General features: G+C 41.3%; 2 protein-coding genes across 5 annotated transcripts in view; one reads left to right on the forward strand and one right to left on the reverse strand.

Moving 5' to 3' along the window:
* The first annotated feature begins 644 nt into the window (after window positions 1-644).
* Window positions 645-3375, forward strand: LOC134670130 (THO complex subunit 5 homolog). The gene is made up of 5 exons (XM_063527815.1): window positions 645-836; window positions 915-1052; window positions 1131-1421; window positions 1661-2000; window positions 2086-3375. Exons 1-5 carry the CDS (start codon window positions 741-743, stop codon window positions 3282-3284), a joined length of 2064 nt encoding a protein of 687 aa, XP_063383885.1. The 5' UTR covers window positions 645-740; the 3' UTR covers window positions 3285-3375.
* Window positions 3376-4121: 746 nt separating this feature from the next.
* The window catches only part of LOC134670140 (serine/threonine-protein kinase unc-51), a 41687-nt gene continuing 32632 nt past the window's right edge, over window positions 4122-13176 (reverse strand). For all 4 annotated transcript variants that reach the window (XM_063527828.1, XM_063527827.1, XM_063527826.1 and 1 more), the window contains 9 exons: window positions 12194-12360; window positions 10774-10884; window positions 9257-9368; window positions 8419-8579; window positions 7625-7742; window positions 6909-7037; window positions 6167-6285; window positions 5674-5812; window positions 4122-5122 (listed from right to left, as the gene is read on the reverse strand). In XM_063527828.1, the coding sequence (XP_063383898.1) occupies window positions 5037-5122; window positions 5674-5812; window positions 6167-6285; window positions 6909-7037; window positions 7625-7742; window positions 8419-8579; window positions 9257-9368; window positions 10774-10884; window positions 12194-12360 (1142 nt within the window). In that variant the 3' untranslated portion in view covers window positions 4122-5036. The remainder of the gene's footprint in view (window positions 5123-5673; window positions 5813-6166; window positions 6286-6908; window positions 7038-7624; window positions 7743-8418; window positions 8580-9256; window positions 9369-10773; window positions 10885-12193; window positions 12361-13176) is intronic.

Below are 13176 nucleotides of genomic sequence, written 5' to 3' on the forward strand. Positions count from 1 at the left end.
AAAAATAGCGAGCAAAGTTAGTTTTTACTGAGAGTGCTGATTTTGAGTCCCGATTAAGTGAGATTCAGTAATAGAATCACGAGCGGAGTGATTTTTATTTAAAATTACAACCTTCATGTGGCAGATACGCTTTTGACCAAATTATTTTCAGTAAAAACAACAGCTTAGAATGAGAAATAAACTTTAAATTTTAAATATACACATATGTTATAATACCAAGTAATACGTAAGTAGATATACAAAAAATATTTGTGTTAGCGCCCTCGTTAAGCAAGATTTGGTTTGTTGTTTTTGAGACCAGCGCCCTCTAGACGCGAGTAGTTGTAGACATTACCGACCGACAGATGTCACTTTATAACGTGGTTCTTAGGGTTCTTAGCACACGCATCTTTCTCTATTACGCTAACTACGTCATAATTGGAGTAAAAAAAAAGAAAGATGCCCACAATTTGCAAACTTCGGGGTTCGCGGCAGGCCCTCTTCTCGCGTCTTTATTTTGGTCTTTATACAGATAAAAGGTAATTTGCACCAAGTGCAAGAATATAACAACATGTCTATGGACGCAGAGGGAAAATAAAAAGAGGAACCGCTTGTCTCTGACATTGTCACTATTGACAGGTGACAGAATACGGCGGCTTGCTTTATGCTGCTTTGCTTTTACTTATTTGTAAAAGTGATGCGAGCGGCATTTGCGCTCTAAAGAACTGTTTATTTAGTTTGGCTATTCCTTGCTTTGTACAATGGGCAAAGATGAAGTTTCTGTTAAAAAACGTCGGAAATTAAACACCTCTGTTTCTACCGATAGCTCCAAACAATCGCCAGGTGATGTGTATAAGGTTAGTTGATTACGAGGGAGATACTTTATGAGTGAAATATAGTAGTGCTTTAAAAAAATGATTTCATATTTCTTGCAGCGTGTTGTAGATTTCGAAGAAGCTGAGGCTCTATCACGCCCCGCTGATAAGGACGCTAATCTGTTTAAAAAAATATGCCAAGATATTCGGCAGCTATTTTCTGATATAGCAGAACTGAAAGAAAAAAGCTCTGACGAGGTACGTGTTATGATATTTATTGGATAATTTCAATAGCTTCTTCAAAGTTTAACAATATTTTCTCTTTAATTCTTATAGACTAAGGAAAAAATTAACTCAAAAAGGGTGGAAGCATCGCTAATGCTTGTAGCACTGAAGAAACTGAACAGATTGGAGAAAGTACGTACTAGAGCTGGTCGCGACTCCCTCCACAAAGTGAAGCAACAGGTGGACTCCACACACTTGCAGTTACAGAACTTGCTGTATGAAGCCGACCATCTCAACAAAGAAGTAACAAAATGCTTGCAGTTTAAATCAAAAGACGAAGAAATTGAACTTGTGCCTGTTGATGATTTCTACAAGGAGGCACCACCTGAGGTTTCTAGACCTGTAAGTATTTTCTATCATAATAAAGGACACCTGACACCAAGTTAAAATATTAACAGGTGTTTAGACTTGTGAAATTGTAGCTTATAAAATAATATATAATGCTAAAATTTATGATGTTGGAAAGATTGTTTCCTTGTACCATATGGCACATATGTAAGACACTATAATGATGCCAACAATTTCTTTGGAGTGTGAAGAGTATGTTAACAAATACAAACATAGTGGTATTTATCTTGCAGGAAGTCACTAAAAAAGATGAGCATCAATTACAATTGGCTAGACTGGAGTGGGAGCTACGTCAGCGCAGAGAGTTAGCCGGAGCCTGCAATGAGCTGGTGGCATCTAAGGAGCGTGTTGGGGCCGCTATAGCAGCTGCCCGATCCCGCTTGGATGCCCTGGGTCCTCACCTTAATGATGTCTTGAAAGCTACAAAACCTCTTCAAGAGTGCATGGCCCTTCGCCTTGATGAGAAGAGAGATGAATCTCGAGCAGCTGCTCTTCTTCCTCCGCCTTTGTTTTTGCTCTATGCCAATGCTTGTGCTTATTCTGATGCACTTGGAGTGAAAACTGTAACTGTTGGTGAGTATGGATGAAAACATTCAACTACATAATGTAAGTCTCATTAGTTGAATGTCAAATGTAATGTTTTTTTTTTATATTACAGGAATTTCTGGTGATGAGGATGAAGCCAAAAGGTTAGACCAGGAGAAAAATGCTGATAATAACTTAGTTCTGTCAAATGACTCAGATTCTGATCAAGAAAATAATGATGATGAACAGAGAGAAAAAAAGAAACGCCATCACAGAACAGCCAAAGTTTCCAAAGAAGAGAAAACTGAAGCCAAGAAGAAAGAAGTCTTGAAAAAGCATCCTTTACATGTGCAAGTTTCTGTCAAAGTGCAGGACAGTACTGCTTTGAATTTAGTGTTTTCTTATCTTCTGCATTTAAAAATTGTGGTTGTTAAGTTTACAGTGTCTCTGCCAAAACCTGTATCTGGAGTATCTGCTGCTGATGTGCTAAATGGTCACTGTATACTCAATGAGTTGTATCCTGGAGATACTGGACATGATTCACCTCACCCTGCTACATCATTTTTGCTAAAGGCTGCTGGAGTATCTGAAGATTTCCACCATTTCATTCCAGAAGTGGGTCGCCCATACATATGGGCCCAGAGGATGTGTGGCTTAGATTTCATGGCTTTAGTTGTTGATGATGAGAAAAAAACAAACAAAGTTATTCAACCTTGTCCAAGCCTCAGTGTGTCTACTGTTGAACATTTTATACTTACCCTGAAGAAACGGTTGAAATCGAGAGTAGCACTTATGAAAGAGTTGCAGGAATTGGAGTCTGGAAAGATAGTTCCAGCAAAAGGAAGCCCTGTGAGGTTATCGGGTTCGCTCACACAGTGGCAATCTGTAGGCTGGCCTGAATTTAGTCAAGCCGCATCTACAGCATTCTTAATATCTGAAGGTCTAGTGAACAGCAACGATATGCTGTACAGGGCCATTATTACAAGGCAGTCGGCAAAGTTGATAGCTTTAGTCGTGCTAAAGAGTGATTACCCTAAATCAGCTCCTATTTTCTCATTAACATTATTCTGGAATGGGACACATCATGCAGGAATTGATGACGACATTAGAGATATTGAGCGGATTATCAACAGCGACTGGAGCTCTGAGGATAAACCCAGCCTTACCACACAAATGACAAAGTTGTTGACTTGTCTTGACATACTGTTGGAAACTACAGGAACATCAGAGTTTCCACCTGATAAAGTTATGTTCCAACCTGTGCGAGGCAGGAATAGGGCAAAGCCATACAAATTCTTAAAACAAGGAAATGGCATATTCATACAATATTAATTGTTTAAGAATTGTAAGAACTTACTTAAATCTAGTTTACCTTAAATAATTAAGGATAGCTTTGTCTTTGATAAATTAAGTTTGACAAACTTGATTAATTAATAAAATTGCACCAATACTCGATTTTTTTATTTAAATACTTCGCTTGGCACTACAATAGTTACTAGGGTACGAAGGGACGCAGGGCGAGGCGAGGCTCATCCGTTTCCTCAAACTCGTCTCGTATAGTGCACGAGGAGCGCACTCAGACCCTCTAGGAACAGCCGTGGCCGTGTGCAAACCCTATTCAAACAATTCAAGTACCTACCCTATTCAAATTTTCAGAACTAATATTATTTGGTTTACTTGATTGTGTGAATAAATAAATAGAATTCTTATTTTAGCCATTTTAGTATAAAGTGGCTAGTAATAGAAGATATTTACCCTATTTTTATAAAATTTACTACTAGCGTAAGTTGGTGGTAACAGTGAACTGGTGGAAAAAAAATCTCAGTCCACTGGTCAACTGGTGAACAGGAAATATCATTACATATTTTCGGTAGGTAAAGGAAAACATTTTATTTATTTACTTTGAAACTTTATTGCACAAGAGTAACTTATTGTATAGAAGGCGAACTTAATGCCATGATGCATTCGATACCAGTCAACCTTAGAGCAAAGTAGAAAAGATTGTACTTTATTTAAATTTAAAATGCCATGTTTCATCGTACTTCTATTATGTCATTTTCTCGTGTATATGTGATATTTGGATACGTTTTGGAGGAAACAGGAAAGGTAACAATGCCAGGAAGCTGTAATATTGTCAATTAACCAGTCAAAAAATAATATGCCAAAATCATGCTGATAAAAATAAGTGTTTATTAAAACAAAACAAAATATTTATAATACAACAGTCTTTATTCTTATTATCATAAAGCAATTAATATTATTTTTGAGGAAATACATAATCACAATTTTGGCAAATTAAAAATAAAATAATGGTTTGAGATAATACACAGAAATCCTTTCATATAATATTTTCGAGAAACCTTCGAACATAATTTCTATCTTAACCTAAAAATGCCATATTGTTATTGGTCGATAATGAGATCTCTATAGCATTGTATCTATATCGAGATTTTACTTCACGAAGTCACTTTACACGATACGCTACAAGTCCGTAATAATCAAAATGTCATACAAGATACGTGAGTTAGGAAACAATGCTACGTTTTCTAATTTATATTTTTTTGTTTTTTATTTATTTGTATTTACCCTAAAATGGTGATAACCGAAAGAAATACATGCACAATTTCTAAAATAATTTGCGTGGCTCCTCAGAATTGAAGAAGCGGAAGGTTTACTCTGATGAAACTTGTACTAACATTACAAACTATGAAAAGATACAACCATTTATGACGTAAGGGATCCAACACACATCTAATCTACAACTATCACTTCAAGCGATCACTAGAATTAGTCCAACGTCGAGATGTTCGCCGCCTCTACGGTAATACTACGGCTCAGAAATGTACTTACTGCATATAAAAAAATATAATTCACTATTGCAATCTCTGGTAATCTTCATCACTAAAACGACTGTATACATCGATCGTTAATTGATATTTATTCACTTATTCCCATATACTTTGTTTTATTAATAATTTTCTCACTGTGAGTCTGTCGACAACAAAATAAAATCACTTCTCTTTTTGCGTCGCTTACGCTTACTATTAGGGTAGGTACTACATCGGTCGCCGCTCGCGTATTGCATTATGAGACCCCGGCCTCCAGCTTCACGTCCATGATCTTGCGCGGCCCCTTCAGGCAGTTCAGCCGCCTCTGCACCGCGTCTCGGTCTGTAACACATGCATCACACATTATAGTCCAGATAAAACTTTCAACTTGTGACTTTGAAGTATAGGTACCGGTATCATGGAATATATCGATTAAGGTTGGAGCACACCTAAAAGTACGGCACCGGACCGGCGCCGCCTCAATTCACCCGTTCGCCCGTAACTAATAGGTGTCAACCATTCCTAAGCACGTAGCGGTAGCGACTCAACACCTCGTAGATGTAGGGCGGTTACGACAGTTTTAGGGCTGATTAAGACGCGCGAACTCGCATGCGATTTCAGTTACATTGCGGACTGTTGGTTACGTCCAATTCAACAGACCAATCAAAACCCGCTACGTAATAAAACTCGCATGCGAGTTCTCGTATCGTCTAAATGAGCCCTTAATCTCGGTCACTGCGAGTTGTCAACGCACCGCATGTGCCGAAACGAGGCGAAACCGTTCCGATGCCGATAAAGAGTCCGTTACAGTTTTCAACAAATAATATTAAGCGGGACGGGTTGAGGCGGTGCCGAGCTTTTAGTTGTGCTACGATGCCTATAATGATACGTACACTTGGAGAGTGTGGTGCGGTGGTGCGGGTGCAGGGGGTGGCGCTGCACCAGCGAGTGCAGCAGCACCTGCGCGGACATGTAGCGCCGCTCGCACTCCTTCATGTCGCCGAACAGCTCCTCGATGGCCGCCATCTGACACTGCACACAACATACACCAAACTGACACTTGCTACATATTACTTTCTCATTTAGACGTACTAATTTATTTAGCACGTTGCATCTTTGTTTCATTTTCATGACTGCTCTTTGATTTTTATGCGGTAATAACTATTTTATATAACACGCAATAGTACTGTATACCATATTGCAATGCATGAAGGTTTAGTTTAATTCTACTCGTCGGCTATTGCTGTGCTGACTGTGGCAGGTGAAGCAGTAATTCGCGGTTTTGTTTAGCATGTAAACAACTAGCATAAGGCTCCGAAAGTTGATATAAAGACAATGTTATCTGAGCAAAGGTAAATATCAGAAGACATGATTGAAACAACATACCAGCTCGATGGCGTGCTCGTAGAGTATTTTATCACAGACCGCGGGGGTGACGCCCGCCTCGTGGAGTCGCCGCGACTCGTTCACGATCCATTTGTACTTTCCGTTCATCAGGGAGACCACTGAAACGAAACAATATTTCAATAATATTTTGTCTTGACAAGGGTATTTTTAGCAGCATAAATAAGATAGTATGAAACTGTATAGGTACAGAGCCGGTCTGCAAAGTTTTAAAAAGGACTGAACGCAGTGTAAAATCATCTGATTCTTGTATTTTAGGCAGCCAAAAATGTTCATTTTTGTTGCAATCCGATTGTTTTTTTTTAGTTAAAATAGGAGCAAGTCGTTGTTTGTTAAATACTGGTATAGCTAAAATCCATGAACCGCCGCCTGATGTTTCGCGAGGCAAGTGTCGCGGACATATATTTCACTGTGAGTTACGACGGCGGTAGCGACAACCATAAGTGGGAAAGAAAGGTCCGATTGCTGTGTCTCGCTCCAGTTAAGGCGCCTTCGCCGAGTGTAGACTTAACTCCGTCTTAAGCTCTGGTTTCCTAAGATAGCGATACGGTCATATAGCGGCCGTCTCCATACAAAATATTACGAAACCCATATTTGGCCATATTATTTAGTATGGAGACGGTCGCTATATGACGGCATCGCTATCCTAGGAAAACAGAGCTTTAGTTTCGCCAGGGCTGGGTGGAGCGAGACAGGGACAGCGGTCAGTAGTGTGAGTACCCACCGTTGCGCACTTGCGGCGTGGGCTGGAGCGTGCGCTCGCGGTAGTGCGCGGCGGCCAGGCGCAGCCCCGCCGCCAGCGCCTGCATGGCCTGCACCAGCAGCCCCAGCCGCACGCTCTCGTTGCAGCGCTCTGGAACACGTACACACTTGTTATTCACGATGCTCATTCTTATCTACACGATGATAGCTATCAAAGTTAGGGGACAGTTCCAATGTCGCCACACACTGCACTGTAGCCTTAGCACAAGAGTCTCTTTCTCTCTCGCGTGCGCGAGACTGACAACCCGTCCGTTTCGACCAGATCCGAGATACTATCACGGCGCTCTTGTGCTTGGGCACTGCGTTCATTTGCACATACGCCGTGAACAAGTAAAAGATTTACCCCCTTATTCGTAAAACTTTACGAGCCTGATTTAGTTAAATTATGTTTTATTCCTTTCTTACAAATCCATAAGTCAAAATAACAGATAAGAACAAACGATTATTTGCTAATTCAGGTTTGTAGCGCGTTTATGGATAAAGGGGTTAGATTTCAACTAGTTTGTAGTAGTAGTTTAAGGGCCAGTTGCACCAACCACACTTGACACACTGATCAAAGCCAAGTAGCAGGGAACTATGAATCTTTCCATACAATCAAATTTAGCGAACGCTAATTCGGTGACAGACGGTTCGGCGCAACCGACCCTAATAAGGCAACGGGCTGAGTGTGATAGTGACCGTCGGAGGTATCCATGAGCGCGGCGAGCGGCGCGCCGCACGAGACGGCGAGGTCGGCCAGCAGCTCGCCCAGCATCAGCACGAAGTTCAGCTGCGAGAACACCTTGCTGTGCTCCTCCTGCGAAAAAACATGGAATCATATAGAATAAACACATGCAAAACATTAAAAACACCAATTTGGAGATTTTTGGTTGTCTTTATGAGATCTAGGTAAGTACTGTTTCCCACGCTTGTTTATTGGACCCAACTCACAAGCCGAGAGTTTCACCCAGAATCAAGAATTCATGCACAATGGAAATTAGTTTATCCTCCTTACCTATAGTACTTCTTCAGTTCAATGAAATATAAACCATATTGAATTGGAACAGAGTTGTATTTGTTTCGTTAAATTTTCAAACAATTAAAAATCAACTCTATTTCCTGCACTATAGGTTCAAATTTCAGTGGCAAATGTTGGATTTTTCATTTGTATCGCTAGGCCTTAGGAGGATATGGTAACTCTTTGTGTAGCATACGGGGGCAAGTGGGTCTCTCGTATTCCTATTGTCGGAAGTACGCACTGCAGACAAAACGTCCTCCAGACTGAGCATAGTAGCGCTACCCCCTCTGCCACAAATATCCGGTAGTTTTACTCCATTTTCGAGTCAATGTGTCTTTGTGTGACGCCCGTGTCTTTCAACGGGCCAATCACGGCACGGGACTCGCTCACCTCGTCCCTCGCACCTGAGTATTTTTGGCAGCATCGGTTTCATGAAAACCACACACACACGTACAATAAGCGTGTAGGTACTCACGGCGAGTATGGTCTCCTCCTGCAGGTTGGGTATGTAGACGGGCGGGTCGTGCATGTTGTGCATCTTGAGGCCGCGCAGCAGCGCGTCGGGCAGCGTGGCCGCGCGCTTCGGCGACGCCTCGCCCGACCCCTTCAGCGCCAGCGGCACCGGCGGTGATGACCCTGCACATACACACATACCGGTTGGAATTTTGCTTGCTAACGCCCTAATGATGATTAATAGTAATTCAAGATCTTTACCGAGGATCAACACGGTGGTGGTGTTATCAAATAAAAATAGCTTTAATAAATTCTAGCATCATAAATGATCCGGAAACTTCCCATTCGGGGAATGGTGTGTTGTGTAGGTTAAACACCACGCTTAACTCATAGTAAGACGCGGAACGATGTTTTTACCCCTTGCTTCCCTACTTCTAAGCCAACAACACCAGACGGTAGGCGCCCATTTCAGTTCACTACAAAATTCGAACTTCGAACACTTGCCAAGACCAGGGGTGCGATACTCCTGACTTCGGCCAAACTATTTAGGCACCGCTCGGCTCAGCGTTGTTCCGAGCAATTATTAGGGTTGACACAATTTGACGTCCCTTTGCGTGCACAAACTCAGATAAGATAATGGCTTGAATTTTAATAACCCTAAGGAGCCGAGAGGGATAGTGCCATATATTCGAAAGGGACAGCATGGTGCACGCACCGCTCCTGCACCGCTGACAAACTTCGGTTCTGTAGGAAGTTTCCTTTCTGTACGGTAGTACTATTATTTATTCTGTGCCAAGACTAAAAACCCGTACGTATAATCATCCTAGTTGTATGTAAAATACAGTGTATGGTACACTTACCGGATCTGCGCAGCGGGCTGTTGTTGGTGGGCGACACCTGCCACAGCGACGGCGGCGGCGAGCTGCCCGACGCGCTGCGCCGCCGCGTCGACAGCGGCGTGCCCATCGGGAACTGCAACACAATATGGAATTTAACACATTGATATAAAACTCAATTTCCCGTGGCCTGTATATTGCTTCTTTTCGACAATGCATTTCAATGATATTGGCTCTGCTCCCGCACTAGTTACGTCGACGTCAAGTTCGCGGAAATCATGATGCATAAGTACCTAACGCATTTTGTGATGTTTTCCTTATGCAGCATTTCCATTTTAAATCAGTATTTATAATCGTGTAAGATTTTATAAACCTGGTATTAGAAACCTTAAGTATACTTACGTTTCAGCTTCGATGTAGAAAACGAACTAACAAGTCTCGTCAGCTACTTTTTATGAAACGTGAGATTTTAACAAGAGACGTATCCCGTGACGTAATAATATAATTCTGATGGAGCCACCTCCTTATTGTGAGTTTATGCTGGTTTAACATCATTGATAGCACATAAATTGCGCAAAACTGATTTCATGACGACTACAGGTACAACAATTTAAATTATCTATAGTAAACTTGCCTATTATACATAAAGATAAGTAGATTATGGACAATCCATGGGTCATATTGCATGTACGTAGAACAGTGAGTTTCCGGCACCACAGTAACGGTACCAATTATGTCTCATTGTAAATAACCTAGGGGAAATTTTGTCGCGCTATTATCTAGGAATGGAAAGTAACCTACCGGGCAGCCGCGTGGGAAACATAACATTATCGCGACATAAACATTGAAAATGCAAATCGACTGTAAAGTTGCGTAGTTGTCGGTAATATAATGAGTCATACACGTGGCGTTGCGTAATACTAATATCATAGATACTGTCAAACGGAAGTGAACTTTATACTAAGAAATGTTATTAGGTATAGTTCGTTTCTTTTTAATTTAGCATTAGAAAGAAGGTAAGCGATCTTGACATATCTTTTAATTGAAAATCGCTTTTAAAAAATCAGGAACTATTACTTATGAAAGCAGAAGAATATAAATAATCATATTAGATTCATAATTGTTACATATTTGCCGTGGCTTTGTTTTAAAACGTGTTTTTCAATTCAAAGACATGTCAAGATTGTTTACCTTATGCTAAAAAAACGAACTATAGCAAGAAAACAAGCTCTTTCAGTTTTCCAACTGCATCTTGTTATACATATATCATCATAATTAATAAAGACTATCATGTTACATAGTTACAAGATATGTATTAAAATCAAATATGTACTATACATGCTTTGACCTCCGTTCGCTTATCTTATCAAATTATATAGTTGATTAATAAAAAGATCAACTCATCAAATAATAAGCGTGACTCGAAATCATTCAGTTTCGATCATAGACGAGACGACAACAAAAATTCATCTGTATGGTCATTCGACGTTAATATAATTATGGCCCTGACACATAAATAAAAATAGGGTACTTGTACGTACAGTGGGCGGGGAGAGAGATCCGATGGGGTTGGTGGGGTTCCTTGAGTGGTTGGAGCGCAGCATTGAGATCGGCTGCGAGCGCTGGATGCTCGCGGTGGACGGCGTCGGGTTCTGAAAGATACATAGTATATTAGGTATAAAATGTATTATCTGGGAGATCAAGCTTTGTTTTGAAAACGTATAAAAACTCATAAATGCGCGTTTTCCCAGGGATAAGACCTAGCTAGATGGATTTTTCGTCCCCGAAATTTATATAATTATAATTAAATATACAAGAAATGCTCGTTTAAAGGTACGTGTTAGATTTGTTATTTTATGAAAACAATGGAATTTCCTCAAACCACGTGTTGTTTAATAGGTACTGAAAAGCGTATTAAAATTCATAACATTAGACAACACGTTTGACTTTGAAACTCGTGAGTTATAACCAACAATATATTGGCTGTAGCGATGTTTATGATTACACAGTAGCTCACTATAATTACGTATGAATGCATTAAAAAAACTATGTTAGGTTCATTTGTATACTGTTACGGTTGGCTTCTCTGCCGCTTGGTCAATTAGCGTTTCGCTTGCTGTAATCCGACATTGATACAAATTGGCAACAAACGTTACAATTGGCAACATTTACATTACATTTTCATCTGTTCAATTACTGTCAACATACTGTCGTTGTAGAAACCGGTACGTAATTTGTTTTCTCCGCGATAATGCCACAGATAAGTGACCGGTTGACATGTTTTCGAACGGCAAGGGTAATGACAAGAGAAAGGTTTGTGACCCAGAAATGATTAGTGTAAAGGGTAACAACAAAATTATCTGTGTGTCGCGAAATTTCGAATGGCTTATTATGTATTACTCTTTCCTAAAGTTACGGTTAAGTTAGGTACTTAAAAAAACAATCTAAGCTTTGCAAATATTTACAGAACAGCGTCTGAGGTAAAATGAGATATAATAAGTGTCTTCTTACACATTATACATATTATATCATATTCGAATTGTATTGTTTAAGTGGGGGTTGGCGGTAAAATAATTTTACACACGAACTAAAATATTTCTTATGTATGTACAGGTTACTTTCAGCGCCCGGCTAACAAAACTATATCAGGGGTGTATCAAATCATCAATTCCAGGAGTTTCAATACCAATCTGTAATATAAAATCTCGCGACTGTTGGTTGTCGATATCTGATATATACCTGTACTTACGATGGTACAAGACCGCGTAATAGGTCACCTATGCGATGGACTGACCAAATTATATTTGCCATGGAAAGACCCCTGAACGCATTTGCCAGAATTACCTCCAGCCGCGGAAAATGGCGAGAAATCGTACGGCAAGCAACATCTGTGCCTGATGCCAGCAGTTGACCACAACACTCTGCAAAGAGTATAACGACAAGGAAGAAGATGGTAGTTACCTTAGCAGGTTGCGGCGGGTCCTGCTGCGGCGGCGCGGGCAGCGTGAGCGTGCGCGGGCGCGGCGCGGCCTCGGAGCCCGAGGACGCGGAGCACTCGCCCGAGCCGCTGTCCGCCTCCACCAGCACGAAGTCGTCCTCGCCCGCCCAGGTCGTGTCCGACGACTCGGCTGCGAACACAAGTCACGTCAATACTAGTGCCCAGGTACAGCTGGACATTATTGTCGTTTCCAGAGGCGTAGCTAGAGGATATGGCGCCCGGGGCAGACACCAAATTTGCGCCCCCCCCCCAAACGAAATGAACGTAAGGTGGTCACTGACAAGCCTTCCAACAGTCCAAATAGCGTGGCTGCAATCCAAAATCGGTCCGTGAATGTCAAAAACGCACAATGTTTAATATTAGGATGCCGTCCATTTGGATGAATCCATTGTAACGGCATCCATTTGGAAGGCTCGTCAGTGGCCTGCTTAACGAAACGAAAGGGTTATTTTTTGCTTTAATAAGTTTACTTTTAATGTAGACAAATACAGTGTAGGTACCTATGTTTTTTTAGTCCATCGGTGGCCAACAAGCTTTCGACCCACCTGATGGTAAGCGGTCACCGCATCCTATGGACGTCTACACTCCAGGGGTGTTACATGCGCGTTGCCGACCGTTTTAAAACTTATAAACTTCTTTTTTGGAGATCTCTATTCATAGGTACAGCGCGGCTTTGGACTGATTTGAAGGACCCAAGGCGGCATCCAGGTGCTCCTGTCCAAAGGTGACAGCAGTACTCAATATATGGGATCAGTCTACCCCAGAGTAAAGTATGGCGGTGGCCTCCCTTTATTGAGCACACCGAGTTTTTTTTGATACGAGCGCAGCCTACCCGGCAAGGTGGCTACGAAATTATTGGACGTCACTGATGGAGATGTCAACACCGATCGAGCTAGGCTCCCAATACTCCCTGACATGGGAAGGGTTGTGCCTTGAAAAATGAGGT

This window comes from Cydia fagiglandana, chromosome 13 (genome assembly GCF_963556715.1).
Source record: "Cydia fagiglandana chromosome 13, ilCydFagi1.1, whole genome shotgun sequence".
Lineage (NCBI taxonomy): Eukaryota > Metazoa > Arthropoda > Insecta > Lepidoptera > Tortricidae > Cydia > Cydia fagiglandana.

Excerpts from the sequence above, each read along its gene's own strand:
- LOC134670130 (XM_063527815.1), top strand. The coding sequence starts at position 741 with ATGGGCAAAGATGAAGTTTCTGTTAAAAAACGTCGGAAATTAAACACC. Across the intron at positions 1,053-1,130 it reads AAGAAAAAAGCTCTGACGAG|ACTAAGGAAAAAATTAACTC; the intron begins GTACGTGTTATG and ends TAATTCTTATAG. Across the intron at positions 1,422-1,660 it reads CACCTGAGGTTTCTAGACCT|GAAGTCACTAAAAAAGATGA; the intron begins GTAAGTATTTTC and ends TTTATCTTGCAG.